The 20,804-nt window shown below is 40.8% G+C and overlaps 1 protein-coding gene across 18 annotated transcripts in view; it reads left to right on the top strand.

The window, feature by feature from the left end:
- Nucleotides 1-9,079, top strand: part of LINGO2 (leucine rich repeat and Ig domain containing 2) — a 1,326,410-nt gene extending 1,317,331 nt beyond the window's left edge. For all 18 annotated transcript variants that reach the window (XM_083185685.1, XM_083185722.1, XM_083185607.1 and 15 more), the window contains one exon: nucleotides 6,243-9,079. In XM_083185685.1, the coding sequence (XP_083041811.1) occupies nucleotides 6,268-8,100 (1,833 nt within the window). In that variant the 5' untranslated portion in view covers nucleotides 6,243-6,267 and the 3' untranslated portion in view covers nucleotides 8,101-9,079. The remainder of the gene's footprint in view (nucleotides 1-6,242) is intronic.
- The last annotated feature ends 11,725 nt before the right edge of the window (nucleotides 9,080-20,804 follow it).

Below are 20,804 nucleotides of genomic sequence, written 5' to 3'. Positions count from 1 at the left end.
CATTCCTGAAGAATCATTTTGATTGATTCTTGCTCGGGTATGTCGAATAAAGCATTAATTTCCTGATTCAGAGTTGTATTCAAACCCAACTTTCACAGCTGTGTGATTATTGGCAGTCTGCATTTAAGCCGCATTGCGCATGTGCCACAATGTTATTGTGTTGGTTGATGCAGAGAATCTGTTCACAAAGCGATTGACAGTCAGGGACCACATGGGGGGGGGGGGGGGGGTTGTAATCGGGAGTGGAATAGAAAACAACTGTAATTTCATATACAGATACAATGCGTTCAGTGTCTTTTTACCTACGGCTATGCTGTGTGACCATCCAGCTACTTTGATAATTGACTATACTGTGATGGATGCTGTATCTTGTATGGAGACCAATCCTATTAATTGCAAAAGTGTGAGATGTCCTTGCTGCCGTGTTTAAAAGCTGGCAATGGCACCCAATCTGGCACCCTTTGCTGGTGCAATTCATCACATCAACAGCTGCAATATTCGGCAGACTGAATTCACAAAACATATTTTGCTGGCCTATAGGATAGGGAGCACTTTGGATCTTATTCTGGTTGACTCACAAGGCTGTGAAATTTGCAGCCTTGTGAGTCCCCCAGGATCTGCCCGCATGGCCCCCGCCCACCCTTTGCACACCGTGATCCCCCGAACAGGGGGTACAATTTTTCGATGGTCGGCATTCACAGATCTGAGACACCTCTGTGGTGTCTCAGATTTCTGAGTGCCCATTGCAGGCATCGGGCAAGCAGCTGACATCCGCTCATGTCAACTGCTGCCCCCCGCATCACTGGGCCATTGCCATGGGAACACCTAGTATCTTCATGGGAATGCCCATGAAATGCTGGGCATTCTCATGGCCTGTGCCCCCCTGCCACCACCCTGTCCTCCCCGTCCGCACTTCTAGGTGAAACAGAATGGCGAACATTGAGAAGGAATGCGTGGGGTGACTTATTACATCAGAATCACCACCTTTGTGTTAATTCCGGCTGCCGAATAGTGCTGCTGCAGCTGTAATGATTTGCACCAACAAAATCATAAGGCCTTATAGGATCCACCCCAAAATTACTCTAAATTAGAGATATGGAGTTTGGTTCTTTACAAATCTAAATCCATATACAATTTGGAAATAAGAATCAAATCAAAATTCAGTACGGATCTCACGAGGAGATCTAATCCAAATGGAGTACCATTTCAGATTTTTCTGCAATTTGTAACTTTTATTTTAAATCCAGTTTTGGGGTTTGGAAAAATGACATGACTTTACTTAGTTTTATCAATTTTTGTGAACGATTGTCAGTTTTTATATTGATTTTGATCAAACTAAAAACCAAATGTGAACCAAAGCACTCGAGGGTGGTTTTTGGCAATAAAATACATTGATGATTTAGAATTGGACTGGAGGGCTGCACACATCTATACTCTAAATATACAGTATATCCAGGGAACCTAACAATTCTAATTAGGCAGCTACAGTATAGTTGTTTGATTTTATAGGTATTTTATTACAAGTTATAAGCAAATTATTAATATTTTGATTTAGCACAATTATATATATTGGAAGTGTACTATTTAATATGTCTTCTATGTATTTCATTTGTAATAAGAGAGACAATATATGCCTAATTTAATAGCCTGCAAGTTGCAGATTTCTGATAGTTTGCCTGTAATTTTAAAGGAGTAATAATTTAAAAGCAAAAACTGTTGCCATTTAAATTATGGCTGTTTTAAAAATATGTGGTAACTCACAAGAATTACGCTTGTCCTGCTATAAAAACAGGATGTACAGTAGAATTTATAACTATTTAGAGCTGATTTATATGTGGATGGAGAGATCTTCTAATTTTTATGGAAAATATCACGTATAATGTCACATTTCACTAACATGTAAACAGTCATATTTTTCATTTATTATAAACACTGATATCATGCATGATTGTTACCCAATGGCATAACTAGGTGGGTGCATGGGTATAGGGCCATCTAAACAGGATTATGGGCCCCTGGGCAAAGCAGTGCAGTGAGGTCCCTACCTACGCAACCTCCCCTCAGGCTCCACACTGATAACATCTGGCATGGGAGAGTGATGCGGTCGTCGCAGTGTTGCTCCACAGGTGGTGGGTAATGCGCTCCATCGCTCCATGGGGATGGTGCCGGGTCATATGGCGTGGGCCACCGCATCGCTCCGGGGGAGGGGGTTGTGCCGCTCACCTCCATCCAGGCCCAGCACTCACCCGCTCCACCAAGGGGGGGGGGTGATGCTGCCGCCACCTAATCGCTCCACGGGGGGGGATGGTGCCAGGTGATGTGTTGTGGGCCACCGCATCACTCCGGGGGCAGGGGGAGGTGGGCCGGGCGAGGGGGGGAGTTGCCGCTCACCTCCATCCAGGGGGGGGGGACCTCCTGCTCCTAACTTCTGCCCTCCAGTGGCCGGCACCCTAGGCAGATGACTAAAGCTGCCTAGTGGTAGTGCCGTGGGGTCCCTGGGCAGTAGCTCACCAAGCCATGTGGGAAATATGGCCCTGCATGGTGGTGCACCCAGATGTTACATGACAGGCTCTGAATTCTGCACTGTAACATTGTGTGCTGTGGGTCCACTCAGTGTGGACAGCATCTGGGGACAGCATGGTGAAGTGGAGATAAAGTGGAAGAAGCTAACGCACCAGCCAATCAGCTGTGTTTGAAATATGGCAGTTGGGAGCTGATTGGCTGGTGCGTTATCTCCTTCCATTTTATCTCCAGTTTATCTCTTTGCCAGGCTTAATACATCTGCCCCATTGTAAGATATATTGTACAGGATTGTTGTTGCTTAATCTTCCTTGAAAAAAGTACTTAATGGAAATTATTGTTAACAGGTGCCTTGTCATTAGATTGCTTTCTGTATATTCCATCTTTATAAAAAATACATCTTACATAATAAAACAACCATTGGCACTGCTATGAAAATGTTGTAAGTTTTAATTGAATATTAAGTTTAAAATGTGATATTACAATATTCCAATTTAGCCGACATGCAAAACAATTAAGCATATGGAACAGTTTGTCAGCATCAGCCTTGATTATAGGCTTGCCTACTCCCTAGTTTGCAGAAACACAAAATTAATGTTGTCATATCTTGGTAAGAAACGCGTACAATTAAGCATTTTATAATTACTTTAACCATATTTTGGATTCAAACTGTTGACATATTGAAATACTCAGTCATAACAATTAAAAGTGTTGATTGTAGAAAACTATTGTGATGTGAGTCAATTATTGTGTAAATAGATGTATAAGGATAAACTTATATATAGCTTTCAAATTATATTTTGATATCTAAGAAATGATAATGCACATGTGCTGTGAAGTAGTGATAAGAACAGCAGAAAGTACTCTCTATAGCATATATTCTAAAGCTATGGAGACAAAGGCCGATATATCGGCGGCCACCGGGACTCGGCATGGGGCCGGCTTCTGCTGGCAGGAAGGCAGGGATGGCGCAGTATGGGCCATGCTGCATTGAGCAGCATGGCCCTCATTCTGAGATTGTCGAAGTAGACTGGGACTGCATAGTCTATATAGGCATTTGATTCCGTTGCCATGGGGCCAGATATCAGGATCGAATTGGGATTGGGTGCTACATAGCAAGGTGTAATTTTGTACTGTGTGCTAAGTGATTTTGACTATAAAAATCTATAGTGCAAATCGCACTGTGAGATTTAGACCCAGCCTCATATAAAACATAGATACTTAACAATCAATAATAAATATTATATTTTCTAGTAGAAATTTAAATAGTCAATTGTAATCCTCTAAATATTCAGATGCATTGTTCCTGGACTCGCCTCTGTACGTTATGAGTTTTGGCATACAGGGCACATAAGAGCCAGTGCTGGCAACATGGCCAAGGCTGGGCATATTTTCTCTATGAAAATGCATCTCATTTAAATTTATATGTGAATGAGATGCACAAGCCGATAATGCTGATTACAATAGTATGTGGCATGGGTATATTCTATGTGTTACAGTGCCAGTGCTCTATGCACGATGATGCAGAACATAGAGCTTCAGCAGGCTCTTACTACACTCAGGAGGTTATTCTGATCGGTGCGGCCAAACGTGCGTACGTTCCATATTAGCGTACGCTCTCCGTACGCGGCCGTTGAGGTTAAGTCCACCCACAAATCAGCCGCATACGTAAGGCCAGAAACAACGTCGAAGGGGAGTGGCGTACAATTGAGCGTACGCCAACGTACACCGACGGCTCACCCCTTAGACTCCGACAACTGGCGTACAACAGAGCGTACGCCACCGTTTACGGACGTCTCTCGTCCGTCTTCCTACCGACTTCTTGCGGCTATCTGAGCGTACGCCAGCTTGCACGGACGGGTCCCTATTGTTTTCAATGGAAAACTCAGCTTATGTCACCGCTCGTGAGAGTGAGCGTACGTCCGTGCACGCTGGCATACCCTTCACATATATGGACCTGCTAATCTTGCCTTTCAACTATAATTCTGACAATTAATTAATTATTCTAATTGTTATTCAATTATTGTTTTCTATTAACTCAATTGAAGATTGTGTGCAAAATAGTGGGCATGGGCTTAAAACATTGCTGAAACATCCTTTGTAGGTGTTAGATGTGGTTTATGTTATTGTATCATAAATACAAAACCTATGTTTGTATTAGAGTGAACACGTTGACACATGTCGACTTGTGTAGATTGAGTGTGCTACTGTGTAAAGTCTATGAAAGCACGTAGTGAATGTGTATAACTGTTTAACAAATACCTACCTTAGCATATATAAGCAGGTCTTAAAAAGATTCTTACCTTAAATTAAACAAACCTTTAAATGTAGAGAAGTATAGAAAGATAAGCTTCCAATGTGTTTGAGTGCTGTGTGTGGCTTGCAGGTAGTGAAATCATGGTTTGGACTTAATAGACTGCAGCATTGCTCATTACATTCAGGTGTATGTGTTTGAGTAGTAATCAGCGTAAATTAGCAAACCCAGGCGCACGCAGGCATGCAGTATCTGTAGGGGTGGTCTGAGGTGGCGGTTGGCGGCCGCCTGTTTTGTGTCCGAAATGAACGGTGCTTTAGCCGATCGTGCGGTAGTAGCACCGTTCATTTTTGGTGCACACCCCCGTGTACGCCCATATTTACGCCCATTTTCCCTCATTATTTCGTCCGCTCCCCTCATCACGCCCCTATGCCGCCCCCAATGCCCGTACTCTCGCGTACAGGTTTTTTCGCACGGAGAGACCCGTCCGTAAGCGTTGTGGAGTGTTCGCGCCTGCGCATTGGAGATGGTACGCATGCGCAGATCATTAAAAAACCCGGAACGTACGCGTACGGGCCGGCCGCACCAACCAGAATAAGGCCCATAGACACTGACACAGCTCTGAGTAGCTGCAGTGTTTACATCAAGACATGATTTCACAGCCCCTTATTTGGTACCTGGTGTACAGATGGAGCGCCTATCAGCCAGCAGAATTGCCAGATTGACAGGGACGCGCGAGTGTATCCCTGTCAACACGGCGGCTGGGAGCATCTTCCATGTCAGGGCAATGGACAGGGATCGGATGGAGCTGGGGGCAGCTGGAAGGGGGGGCAGTGGGGGAGCTGCAGTGGGCAGAGGAGGGCTATACTGCACCTGCCCCTCCTTCCAACATACCTTACACTTAGTATGCCACTAATTTTGCTATTTACATTTAAAATGATTAATATCGGTTACTTTTTAACATTAACAAATTATTTGCTACTGTAAACAGTTTTTTATTTTTTTTTTATTTTTTTCTTTTGCTCGTTCCCTTTACTTTATGTTAAAATAAAAACTAATATAATAACTTATAAAAAAAATATATATGAGTTCCTTAAACCATATTTGGCATTGTTGATTTACATTTTCACAAAATCTACATTAATATCCCTTGACACATCTTACCTCTATTATGCTTGGCATTAATAAAGACTAGGGTGACAAATGACTTCATAGTAGGAATAGCACATTTATGATAGTATCATTGCTACTCATCAGAATAGCTAAAATAACCAGTAATGAGTCAGGGTTACGTAAAAGAAGGCCAAGAGTGTACAAATCTTTATACATTTTCATTTTGTTTCTAGTAAAAGCTATAGAAGGCAATGCTATTATTTTTCCTCTGATTTTTTAAATTTGTCAACTTATATTATGCAAAATAATACAGTTTCAATTCTGATGTATTAATATTGTTTTTTATTACTTTCAGGTCCGTGACCAGAGAGTTGTACTTCATGGGAGGAGTCATGCTTCACACGGCCACATCCTGCTGGCAAATAATCCTGTGTGTGACCATGGTCTTGGTCTACGTGGGTTCCACTCTTGGATGTCCAGCACGCTGTGAGTGCTCAGCACAAAATAAGTCTGTCAGTTGCCACCGGAGACGGCTCTTGGGCATACCAGAAGGAATCCCTATTGAAACTAAGATCCTGGATTTTAGCAAGAACAAACTTAAAAATGTGACCCCTTTGGAATTCTTGTCCTACCCATTGTTGGAGGAAATAGACCTTAGTGACAACATCATCTCAAATGTTGACCCTGGTACATTTAATAACCTTTTTAATTTGCGGTCCTTAAGCTTAAAAGGAAATCGCTTAAAACTGGTGGACTTAGGTGTTTTCACAGGTTTGTCAAACTTAACTAAGCTTGATATAAGTGAAAACAAAATAGTTATTTTACTAGACTATATGTTTCAGGGCCTTTCTAATCTGAAGTCCCTTGAAGTTGGAGATAACCAGTTAGTTTTTATATCTCATAGAGCATTTAGTGGATTGCTTAGCCTGGAGCAGCTCACTTTGGAAAAATGCAACTTAACAACTGTACCCACTGATGCTCTATCACACCTTCACAACCTCTACAGTCTGCATTTAAAACATCTCAACATTAATGTGTTGCCTGAATATGCCTTTAAGAGATTGTTTCGTCTGAAAATCTTGGAGATCAGCTATTGGCCTCTGCTGGACATGGTGGCTGCTAATAGTTTTCATGGTCTAAACCTTACATTTCTCTCGATCACCAATACTAATCTTTCTTCAATTCCTACCAATGCTTTAAAACATTTGGTTTATTTAACTCACTTAAACCTGTCCTTTAACCCTATAAGTGTGATTGAAGCAGGAGTACTAGCAGACTTGGTTCGCCTTCAGGAACTACACTTTGCAGGAGCTCAACTGCGCACCATTGAGCCACATGCTTTCCAAGGTCTCCGGTTTTTGCGCATACTTAATGTATCTCAAAACTTGCTAGAAACATTGGAGGAGAATGTTTTCCAATCTCCTAAAGCACTGGAAGTACTTTGCATAGACAATAACCCTCTAATATGTGACTGTCGTCTCATTTGGATGCTACAGAGACATCCCATGTTGAACTTTGGGAGCCAACAGCCACTGTGTGCTAGCCCCGACAACATTAAAGAGAGATCATTTAAGGAACTTCACAGCACTGTGTTATATTTTATATGTAAAAAGCCTAAAATTAGGGACAGAGACATTCTCCAACTACATGTAGATGAGGGGCAGAGGGTGCAGATGAACTGCAATGCCGATGGAGATCCACAGCCTATGATATCATGGGTTACCCCACGCAGAAAGATGGTTTCTGCAAAACCTCACGAGAGAGCCACAGTTTTGGGAAACGGCACTCTGGAAATAAAGTATGCTCAAGTTCAAGACACTGGAACCTACGTCTGTGTTGCTAGCAATGCTGCTGGAAATGATACCTTCTCAGCTTCACTTACTGTGAAAGGATTTGTTCCTGACCGCTCTTACACTAACATGACCCCTATGTTCATAACGGAATTAAATGAAACTAACACCAATGGCACCAATGCAAACATGACATTTTCCTTGGATCTCAAGACAATTTTGGTGTCTACAGCTATGGGTTGCTTTACATTCCTGGGAGTGGTTTTGTTTTGCTTCTTACTGCTTTTTGTGTGGAGCCGAGGGAAAGGGAAACATAAAACCAACATTGACCTGGAGTATGTTCCTCGTAAAAACAATGGTGCTGTAGTGGAAGCAGATGTCACAGGCACTGTACCCAGGAGATTTAATATGAAAATGATATAGCAGGTCACTGCCGACAGAGTTTTGTTTTCCTGTGGCATATTTTCTATCCACTACAACAGCCTGGCATTTTGGATTGCTGGGTGGAGGCAGCTGCATGCAGCTGCCATGGTGTCAAATTGGTTTTGTGAAATTCAAAAGACAGTCCAGGCCTGCTGTGATAAGGACAGTGACCCAAAGGCAAGAACATGAGGGCATTTCATGGAGTTGTTTTACTAATTGTTTGCATTGCAAATATTGGCATTCTGGGGATCTCAGTAACAAACTGTTGGCTCATTCTCATGGACAAATACTCAACATTTTCTACCACTATAAAAACAAGACAAGAAAACAAACCTACAGTGTAGGGTTTACGTATAAAATGACATTCATGTCCAAAACATATTCCAGAGTGTAATTTGTATCTATAGCTATCATTTGTTTAAGCTGAGCATCATTCTTTCTTGTTGGTTTAACTCTACAAATGAATTGGTATGGCTTATTTTATACACACGCCCAACTTGAAGCAATACAAAGGAGAGATTGTGCTTTGTCTCACTAACAATGACGTCAGTAAGATTGGCCATGACTCTGATATGAAAAACCACATGCAGTTAATATACCACTGGTCCATTGTACAAAATGACTCAGAAGGTGCAGTTTTAAATGCTGAGATATTTTTATGTAAACAGAAAAAAAAAGTATCCATATTTATATAGGATCTGACAAAATAGCAAATTTACTTTTTATACAGAAGTAGGTCAATGAAATGTAAATTCCAATCCTCTTCTTGAAACCTATCCCTATAGAAATGACATTTTCAGCTGTGTGATGTTTAGCATGGCAATCATGGCATTAAACTCTATTGAACCAATAACCAAACTTTTTTTTTTTTTTTTAGTTTCTATCCAACTGAGAAACAAAAAAAACATTTCAAGGCTAAACTGATGCTTAGTTGTATTTACTTGTGACAATATTTATAAAACTTACCTGATTTGATACAGAGCTGAGTTATTTTTTATACCTAAAATCAGAATGGACCAGTTTACTGTAATAGAAAATGTATGGTCTTATCCTAAGGTGATAACCTGTAGCCAACTCTTGACATGTTCTGTGTAGTGGGAGTCGAGTGGGAAGATCACCATAACCCAAATGTATCTTATGACTTGCAGTAAATGACAAGAATTTAGAATTGTTGCAGTTGTAGCAGTGTCTGAGACAAACTCATTCCTTGCAATACACATCGGGAAATAATTAAAATAATAAAATGTGTGTCTATATATATATATATATATATATATATATATATATATATATATATATATATATATATATATATATATATATATATATATATATATACAGTATATATGAAGCCATTAAAAACATCATTGTTTTGTTACAGAAATAATTTATTTTATATACATATATACTAGCCATTATTAAAGAAAATCTATATGTGCTAAATCATTTATATAGTTACAGCTATTCAACAGCTCAGTAGCTCAATGTATATACTTTTGGTATTTTCTCTACTGAAAGCTATAGCTTTATATTCCTATATTAGTCTATGGACTATATGCACTAGGTTAAAAATAGTATTTTTTGCCCTTAACAGTTGTCCATAGAATTGTAAAGGAACTTAAAGTATTTTGCTAAGTGAGAGAAATGTTGAATTTCTCCTACTGGCTTATTTCATTCTGTATAAGCGACAGTGTTCACAATACATTTGTTGGCCTTTGTGTTCATTAAATCAAAAAATCTTATTTGTTCTGCTTCATGAAAATAATGATGAAAGGGCTCAGATTCTGAAAACAATGATCATAACTCTTACTGACCCATATCAACTCTGCTTCATTATGTCCCAGTGCCGTTATGCTAACACACATTGATCCAGATAGAAGGAGTTTCTGTTTTTTAATGTTCCAGTCAGTGATAATACCTGTAAGTTGTGCAAAGTTTTGATTTGAATGCTTACATTTAATTTATTTTCTAGTTACAAATAATTGAAACATCAATAACATTAAAAGTGGTAAACATGTTCAAACAACAGCCAAAAAGCATAATAAAATTTAATCATTCTCTACTGTGCAGCCTGTGTTGGCCTTTCTACATGACACCTTGACAGATTAAATCTATTAGTATGAAGTGAAAGTACTACTATACGTGTGTTCTGGTTCCAAAAACGATAAGGTAATTACTGTACTTTGTGCAAATATTTCATTCAAGTCAATGGGGAATTCTCATTCACTCATCACATAAATGGTCATTAATGAGAGAATTCAGGAACTTAAAAATTTGTTTCACTATTGTTTATGTTGACCTTTCAAGAAGAAGATGAAGAAAAAGAAGAAGAAACAGACCAACATCTGGTTGATAGCTAGTGCCTCAAAACAGATGAAAGATGACAGTCCAGCTCCAAACACAAGACCCACTCTATCAAATCTTTTGTCCACAATGCATTGGGGGGAAATTATTAAGATGGGAGTTCTATTTCACATGGGATGTTGCTATGGGCAACCAATCAGAATCTACAGTACTTCTTATTTATTTAGCACCTTCACAAAGATTATAGATAGAATCTGATTGGTTACCCATAACAACATCCCATCAGAAATAGAACTCACATCTTTGTCAATTTCTCCCTTCAACATCAGAACCCTGTCAACACACTAATGCCAGCATTGTAGTGCCCTAATACAGTTCATTAACATATTTTTGGATTAAGCCAAATTACATTTAACTGCATGATAGAAATCTACAGTATATGATAACTATATGATACACCAGCCCAAGTAAGTATGCCCTGCTAACCTTCAAATATGAAAGCTGGGGTATTTTTGTTCCTATCTTCCAAAGAAAAATCATAGGGATAGCATATTTCAAACAAATATTCTTATTTGTATGAACATTTTGGTCAAATTCCCAAATACATTTATTTTAATGTTGTATGTCTGTGATCCCATTGGAAAACACATAAACACTACTATACATGTTGCTCATCTCTGCTTTAGTCTGTACTCTATTAACCCTTTCAGTGCCAACATCTGTGAGAGATGTTCATAATATCCACTAAGAATGCCAGCATTGCTCACATTTGTTATATAAATTCAAATAGAAAAATTGTTGTGTAAAAAAAGATATTTCCTATATAAGGTAAACATTACAGCTCATTATGATGAATAAAACCTTGCCAATTTTCACAACAATTTTGCCAAATTCACTTGGCACTCAGAGGGGTTAAGTAGCTCTGTGTATAGATCTTTTTTCATACTTTTCAACAGCAGAGTACAGTAATGTTTCATTTTTGGTACTATTTTCCCTGTTACTAAATACAATGCTTGTTATGATGCTTTGTGCACATTACCTCTTATTTAAAACAGTTCTGCCCTCTAGCACTATAATTCTAAATGTAACCTAAGTTGCTCAATTTTAAGAGTTTCAGGCTTTAGTTTGTTCTCACAGCCACTTCCTATTCAGGTTGTGTGGTGTGTGTGCAAAGTACTTGGTATACCAACCTACCATTAGTGTATATGCAAAGACTACAACTTATTCCTAATCATTTTCAATTGATGAGTAAGTATATATATGCTCCATCTTCACATGGTGTGATGCAGGTGTATTAGGGCTGTCATCTCCCAAATAAAGTTGCCCATTTTCCTAGGCATCTTTTTCATGCACTGTATACAACTAATACTGTATGTCTATAAATCTTGCATGTCTATAGCTCTAACCTATAATAAGGGGTGTTGTTCATTATGGATTTCTTGACAACCTCCATTTTTTTATCCGTTCATCATGTGCAGCATAGATTTGTGTATTTTTCTTTCTCAGAAGATTATTGTTTTAAACAACTAAACTAGGATCCAGAAATTGGTGTAAGATGGCCTCCAAGACCCAGGACACTTCAGATTTTCTGGCACATGCTTCCAGTGAAATGTGCTCTGCTTATAGAAAAATATTATATTTAGTGGTTTATTTTTGTGAAATGTATGTGGACACTATATGCAATGTCATGTGGCTTTGTTTTTCAGTGGTTTAGATTTCCATAGTGGTGTGGCCAAAATGTATGACCTAGGTGACCTTTGTGAGACAATAGGGGTGGGTAAGTAAGGGAATTTCTACTTATTTTTAACAAATGGTTAAATTTAACAATTTTGTGTTTAGAATGAGGATTGTCATGTATTTAGTGCACACTGCAAATCCCATTGATACACAGCTAAGGGTCTTTCATTAGCTCACTCTATCTCTAGTCCAGGGGATCCCAATCTTTTTCTAATCACGGCACCCTAGAGTATTAGAATTGTTCCACATCACCCCTAGGCCCCCAAAAATATATATCAAATTAAGTAGATTGTGTTTATATGTGCTTCTTAGGTTCAGTTATGTGGTAAAGGGCAGGGTTTGGTTCTGATTGTACACATTTTATGACTGGCAGCCACCAGCACTGGTTTTGTCCAGAAATAATTGATCATAAATAATTTGAATTGGTCCTGGACGACCAACCCGAGGCAGCCCTGCAAGTGTCCCGAGGCACCCCAGGGAGCCTAGGCACACAGTTTGGGAACCACTGCTCTAGTCAAAGTCCAAAAACAACTGTCACCTTCTGCAGTATCTCAATGGGTGATGCTTGATAACATGCTTGTCAATATGAGTTTGCAGTCTTTCTGAGAATGGTTCTTCCACTGTACTGCAATACTATCCCCTGTCCTTCAGAATACTTCTTACATACTTCAGCAGCTTGTCCAAATTGGGTGCTGCTTCTTTTAGTTTCCGTCCACTAGCCATTGCTCACCAAATGTGAGTCAGTGATGTTACAGTTTTAGTATATCTATAGTTAATATGTCCTGTACATTGTCCTTTTCCATTGTGCCAGTTGGAGAGGATCTACAGAACTCACAGAGGGAATTTACTAAGATGGGAGTTGCATGTCACATGGAATGTTGCTATGGGCAACCAATCAGATACTGGGCGGGATGTTCTAACATCCACCACCTGTCGTCCCCCCCATTGGCTACCGAATTGATACTAATGGCATATGCTCTAACATAGGCGATTAGTAAAGCAAAGGACAGTTAAGAGCTGTCCTTTACGATGCAGCGCAGAGTGATGGCCCGGCCATGGGACATGTTAGGGATCGGATCCCTTACACAGCACTGTAAAGAGAAGCCCATAGGCTTCTACATGGTATTGCCAGCAAAAGCTGGAGATTCCCTCCACAGTGCTGACATTAGAGCATGCAATAATGCAGTAAAAACCCTGATAATGGAAATTTTACCCATTTTGAATTCCGAGCATCTCCCCCATCATATATTATCTTCTAGAATGTGCTAAATAAATGAAAAGTAGATTCTGATTGGTTGCTCATAGCAATATCCCATGTGAAATAGTACACCCATCTTAGTAAATTTCCCCCACATACTCTAATACTGCATCTGTCATTGCAGAATCGGGTGTGGTATGGAGCTCTGACAGGGGGGATCTCACTGGTCAGTATCCCGATGCGGAATTCTGACTGCCGGTGCCCCAACAGGGGGGCGAGCGCAAAGAAGCCCGTTGCGGGCACGGTGGCTCGCTACGCTCACCAAAGGTTCTATTCATCCTCTATGGGGGTTGTGGACCCCACAAGGGAGAATAGCCCCTGTGAGTTGGTATCCCCCCTGTTGGAGCACTGGCAGTTGGGATTCCGACATCAGGATACTGACTGTCAGGATCCCCCCTGTCGGAGCATCATCCGTCACGCGCAGAATCACCTTGGCTTTCATGAGTGCAGTTTATTTTCCTAAGCTCCACTGAAAGTCATTATTTTACTGCAAACATTTTGAATGGGTCTCTATTCCTCTTACTCTGGTGATCTATCGAGCCTTCTTTTTTGATCTTGCTGTTCCCCAACATTACCAGGAATTTTGTACAAGGGTCCAGACCATACCAAAAAGATTACCTGTGGTTCATATTTGCTACTCATCTTTTCCCCTTCATGTGAGTAATCTGTTTAGGGAGAGCATATTTCACTGTGTACAGTACTTAGTTCCTGTGACCAATGTCATCAATTAAAATTTTCCACTCTTAGCATATGGGTGGAGAGTATGTAACCTTGAGCGATCATGTTAAACGTGTCAATCTCTCCTGAAGCCAAATGGTTTTTGAGAGCTAGAGTCTACAGTATCTATAGGAATTTAAAATAAAGCATCAGCTGTGTCCTCTCACACCTGCTGTATGGAGCATCTCGCTTGGTAAGAAGGGAGGTACTGTATGGCCAAGTACCCTCTCCAAAAAGCATTAACAAGGTGTGGCTCTAGTAGTAAATGTGGTCAACGGGCCAACCTGTAATACTTTGCCAACTGCAGGTGTGACCACATCTGTATAGCAGCACAGCTGCAATGGCACGTTGGGCAACGATAGAAAGGAGTCTGCTTCTGATCAGCATTACTGAAAAGAAGAGAGTTTACAGTATGGTGCTACCGTTAACCCAGGCCACTGCCATTTCCCTTCCCTCAACTTTCCCTGGCCCAGCAATGTAGTATCTGTTGCATCCTCTCTCGGTGCCATTGCCTCAACACTCTGTCTTACTCGACTCAAATATGCCAATTGTCCTCATTTATAACCAAAGCACATTCCTACCCCAAAGACTTCTCCCATGCTGCTCCTGAAGGTGATTTTAGGGCCTTAAGAATGAACCAAGGTTCAGAATAAAGGAAGGAAGGTGAAAAATTGATGGGCTGCCAATGATAATATTATATGCAAAAGACAGATTGTGAATGAGGAGTGAATCACAATTCAGTCATAAAAGGTGTATCTAACAACTGGTGTACCAATCGAAGCAAAAATTATATAAACAAAACCTGCAATAAAAATGCAACATATGCAGATACAGAAGGAGCTGATCTCAGCAGAGTGGCATCCATCCACACTGCAATGCCTCCAGCCGGCAGATGGGGCACAAGCATCTCGCATGCTAGCACGCCCCATTCTCTGCTATGGACATGCGAGCATGTGGAACGCTCACGTGTCCATGTCTGCCCAATGAGTCTGGATCCAACTTACATCTGCCCCACCTGCAGTGCACATGGTTTTGAGAACAAATTTGCCATGTGATCAAGTTTGAATTAGGTCTATAGTCCTTTTGAGGAATAGCAAAGGTAACAATAAATTGTGTGGTTAATCTCAATTGTCCAATATTGCACACAGGGGCATGTGAAATCCAAAGGTGTACTCCCGATACGTTAATAGCGGAATCACAGTATTAGGGGATATTCAATCTCCCGCCGCTATTCCCGACAGGGGAAATAGTGGTGGGGCCCTATTCAATGCTGTCTTCCTTGACAGCATTGAACAGGGATCTCGGCAGGGATCTACAAACAGGCGGGCACATTCTGCTGAGAACGGCCAGGAATGGACAAGATCCCAGTCGCAGCTTGTTGTTTTCTGGCCACATCTCATGGCCACTCCCCCTTTTTGGCACGCGGCAGTCAGTAAATTGAATCCCTTCTGCCGAGCTGACACACGACAGTCGTGACACCAGATTGAATACCCCTATATCTCTGCACTTTGAATTCCACAGCACACATGGATGATGGGGAGAACAGGAAAACCTGTCCTGTAGAATGGTCTCCTTGGCAGAAGAACCTTTTGAGCGTCCTTGGGTTTCACTATAGATCTGTGTCCCGACACACTGGTATGGAGTCAGTTGTGTGCTGCTCCTGGCTATAGGCTCTGAGATGCTCCATAGTGCTCCTGGAGGATCAGCTGTGTACGCTGCTGACTTGGAGTGCCATGGCACTCTGTTGTTCTTGTTGCCTGCTTTGGGTCTCTCTGTGGTGTACCAACCGAACTGTGCTGGCAGCTGGACCTGAGATCAGCTGGGTAGGCAGCTGCATGTAATGATATGTAAAATAATATTAGTTATAAATAAATTTGCCATACTTAATTGATTTACAAAATTACTGATGATTAAGTCCATTGGTTCAAAAACATTTCATTTTCCTTTACTTTTGTTTTTAAAAATACAACTACAAAGATAAGAATTTAGTTAGAAGTATAAGTACTGCTAATTATTCCAATGCCTTTTTAGTGAACAATTAGCTTAAAAGACTATCCATTGGTGTTTAACAAATCTTTACAAAAACAAGTTAATAATGTAGTTTGAACTGCAGATTTAGCACTACTATGCAAAGTCTCACATGGGACTGTATTAAAGATTTAGGTTATAGTGCCCAATCAGCATTACAACAACATGTTTCGAGATTGAATACATTGAATAACTACTGTATACCTTGCAGAACATGCAATGCTTTTTTAAGCTTTTGAGGACCTCTGTTAATTTTCATTTAGAAATTTATTGGCATAACCAACACATCGATTTAGATTTCCTGGCATTATGTGGACAGTGACTTACAGTATCCTTCTAACCTTGAATTAATCATCAGCATATAGAACAACAGAAAATCGACAACACCTTTATACTAAAGTTTAGAAAAGTCTAAAAATAAAAAATTAGTAAATAACACAAAAAGCTAAATAATATAGGTTTATAGAGTGACTTGTATTGGTGGGGTCTGTGTATTTTAACTTGAGGGCATATGTAATAGTCTGAGTTTGCAATGCCTTGTAAATGATTGAGGCTTCGAAAAGATATTAGAGTTCATCCTACATCTCGCACCTCCAGCAAACGTGGACCCTATTACTTATTATTACTTACTATTATTGGTATTACCAACCAGCTCCCAACTGTAATTTTTCAAACACAGCCTTTTATAAGACAGTTAGCAGTTGGTTGGTTAGAACTTTGTCTCTCTCTCACAGGGCCAGATGCACTAAGCTTCAAAAGTGATAAAATGGAGAGTGATAAACAACCAATCAGCTCCTGTCTGACATTTTTTAAACACAGTCTGTGACATGGAATGTTGAAACTGATTGGTTGGTTGTTTATCTCTCTCCATTTTATAACTTTTAAAGTTTGTTGCATCTGGCCCCAAGACTTAGTTCACAGGCACCCTTGAAGCCCCACCAGGCATATATTGATACAGGTATATCCAGGTACAGTACTAGCACATACATATGGAACTGTTCTTATCGTTTCCACTGGCACGCTATCCACTGGTATCTGACGGCTGGCCGGTTGTGGATCCATTGCAGAGTATGGGGTGCATGAGCGTCTCCGACGTGCGCATGCCCCATTCTCTGGCTCAGACTAACAATCAACGTGATGGGAGCCGCTCAGATGAGAGCGGCTCCATCTGTAGGTGGAACTAACTCATACCTCCAAACATGACTCATTCCAGGAGGGACACAAAGCTCTGTTCTGGACTTCCCTCTTCATTTATGATTACCATCACCGGGTTTAAATAGGTTAATGGATAAGAAAGGTATTCCAGAACAGGTGATGTAATCATAAATTAAAGTCCAGAAATAGAGCATTCTGTCCCTCCTGGAGAGGGTCATGTTGGGAGGTATGCTAACTGGTCACAACAACATAATAGACTTATTTTTTTCAACCTGTTTATGTTCTACCTGTTTGAGCAGTTGGTCACTCTCCTCAAACGTTTGTAGAAAAAACACCAATGTCTTTATTACACTTAAAGCATAACCAAAGATATCAGCAATGTTTTGTGAATAGCAATATCACACGTGAATATAAAAGTAAATAGTTTAAATAGGTTAAAGGTTGGCCAAGTTAGAGCTGAAACGCCAGCTGCATCAGTTTATGATACTGTACCTCAGATGCAATTAAGCACTAATCAATCACAATCCATCCCAACTGTCCTGCTTTCTGTGGGACCGTCCCGTTTTTCTGAGATGTTCCTGTGCCCCCCCTGTCACTCATGAATAGATGTGAATAGGCCACATACCCAACATTTTGGGTGCACACCTCTGGAGTGTCCTAGCTACAGATCTTCTAAAGTTGGGAGGTATGCAATCAGTCCACATAATACATCACAAAATGAGTTAAAAACATATCCAGATAAGGTGCAAGAGAATCTAATTTCACAATGTCCATAAAATTCAGGTAAAAGTCTTAAAGAGTAACAAACACATTTTGAGGCCACCTAACACTTTTTGTGTAGCCATACTTGATCTTTAAAAGGATAGGACTGATGCCCTCATTCTGGTTGACTAGGTAAGCTGCAAAGCTCACAGTGGAGACTGACTTACATTTGCTGCCATTCCACTAAAGACAGGGTGGGAGGCTGATGCCATGAGACGTCAGCCACCAACCCTGGCACACCTCCTCCCACCTGCATTCCCATGGGGATGCCCATGAAATGCTGGGAGTTCCCATGGGCAACATCTGTTCTCACCAGTTCAGGCCCCCACCCACACTGCTCTGTGCAAACGGGCTGGCGACTATGCAAGTTGATTATGCGCATGCACAGAAACAAAACATTGCTCCCTCGTGAGAATGCATGGGTTGCTACCAGAATGACCCTGAGTGAGGTTAAGAAATTTGAATGGGTTCTTTGGAGGATGGTGAGATAATGTGGCAGGTTACAGAGGGGGCAATGTGGCACAGTGTGGCTATACTGAAAAATGAGATGCATAGCAGCATTTTCATTTAAGTTGGGAAAGTCAAGTAAGGGAGCTGACCTTTTTTTCAAAATTAGAAATGGCAAGTATGAGATATATATTGCATGTGAAGAAATAAGTATTAAGAGATGTCGAGGATGACACGAAAGCAACAGACTTTTGGAACAGCCAGAAAGGAGATATTGTTGATAGCACAAGGTAGGTTTGGGACCATAGAAAGGGGCAAGAAAATGCCTGGACATTCAGGAATAGATTTCAAAATTGGCAAGAAACACCCTAAACAAGGTTTGTGGGGAAGAGCTCAAGAGGTGATTGGTAATTTCGAATATCATCAGCATATGGAGGACACAGGTGCTTATTAATTTTCAACAGAAGAGTTTTAAGGGGAATAGAGGAAGGAATCAAGTACAGTATGAATCCTTGGGGATCACAACAAGTATAAGAAATGGGTTAAGAGTTAAGTGTAATGACAGAATTCAAAGTTTGGTGAGGTAGGAGGTGAACCCAATAATTAGCGATTTACATAGATGAATGGAATGGAGGGTTTGGATGAGAAGGAGGTTGTTAACTATGTGAAAATCATCAGTTAGATTGGGACAGAGAAATAATTGTTGGTTTTGGCAGTGAGAGATTATTGTAGATGGAGGGTAACCAGATTAATAAGGGTCTTGAAGATTGTGAAATGATAGAGCTGAAGTGAATCAGTCTTCTCAGGAAGCTTGTAGGTTAAAAGGGAGGAGTAGACTGATGCAGAAGTTCTACAGTAAGAGTTGCTTAAGGATGGGTGAACAAGGTGAATGTTTGAGGAAAAAGGGGGACAATTCAGGAATGTAAAAAGTTTAGAAGTATATTTACTAAATGTAGACTTTAATCAATTTACCTGAATACAAAATGAATTTAAAAAAAAAAATGAATGAAAGGTGTGTTTTAACCCTGGAAGCCCAAAATCAATGAAGGTAAATTTTGATCAATACAAATTTATTAAAACTAAACTTTAGTAAATAGTCCCTTAACCCCTTCCCGACATTTGACGTATATATACGTCATGGCCGGGAAGTACTTCCCGACACATGACGTATTTATACGTCATGACTTCTAACTGTCACTGCGTCTAGAGACGCAGTGACAGAGGGACGATGTCTGCTGTCCCTGACAGCAGACATGTCCCTGCATGCCCAGGGGGGGCTGCGATGCCGCCCCCCCGTCGGCGATCGCTGTGATTGGCTGTTCAGTGTGAACAGCCAATTACAGCGTTTTCTGTGTCACCGGCGAATAACGTTCGCCGGTGACACGGGATCGGAGGTGATTGGTGCTGTAAAGTACAGCACCAATCACCGCGGGGTGTAAGGGTGACACTGGTGTCACCCCACCTCACCCCGCCCGCCCCCAAAGGCCGTGATTGGTTCGTCGGACCGACGGACCAATCACAGCCATGGAGGGGGGTTTAAACTAACGGTGACTGCACTGCAGACGCCATTCCGGTCTGGAATAGCGTGCAGTGCGGTCACCGTGCCCAGCTGTCGCCATTTACTGACCAGAACCTTGCTAAATACTTACCTGATCACTGCCTGGATCTTGCTTCTTCTTGTGACATCCTGTGCTGTGTTGTGCTGTGTTGTGCTGCTGCGAGTTATTAGATAGAGAGATAGAGAGAGAGAGATAGAGAGAGATAGAGAGGCCTAGTGACAGAGAGTGCTATATTTTGTGCTGCTGCAGTGTAATAGAGTTATAGATAGAGATATAGAGAGAGATAGAGAGAGATATAGAGAGAGAGATAGAGAGAGATAGAGAGATAGTGACAGATTGTGCTATATATTTTTTATATAACTGACTGCTGCCCCCCCTTTTGTGCTGATCAGTATAAATTAACTGATCAGCAACTTTTTGGGGGCGCAGGTTTTTTTTTATATATATATACCTGTCAGTGCTGCTGCTGCAGTGTCATAGAGTGATAGATAGTGAGAGATAGAGAGATAGAGAGATAGAGAGAGATAGTGACAGAGAGTGATAGAGACTGCTATATTTTGTGTCTGCTGCCCCCCTTTTGTGCACCCCCAGCAACTTTTTGGGGGTGCAGGGGTTATTTTTCATATATATAACTGTCAGTGCTGCTGCTGCAGTGTCATAGAGTGATAGATAGTGAGAGATAGAGAGATAGAGAGAGATAGTGACAGAGAGTGATAGAGAGTGCTAAATTTTGTGTC

Source organism: Crinia signifera, chromosome 1 (genome assembly GCF_055691185.1).
Source record: "Crinia signifera chromosome 1, ASM5569118v1, whole genome shotgun sequence".
Taxonomy (NCBI): domain Eukaryota; kingdom Metazoa; phylum Chordata; class Amphibia; order Anura; family Myobatrachidae; genus Crinia; species Crinia signifera.
This window is presented reverse-complemented; position numbering and strand designations above follow the sequence as displayed.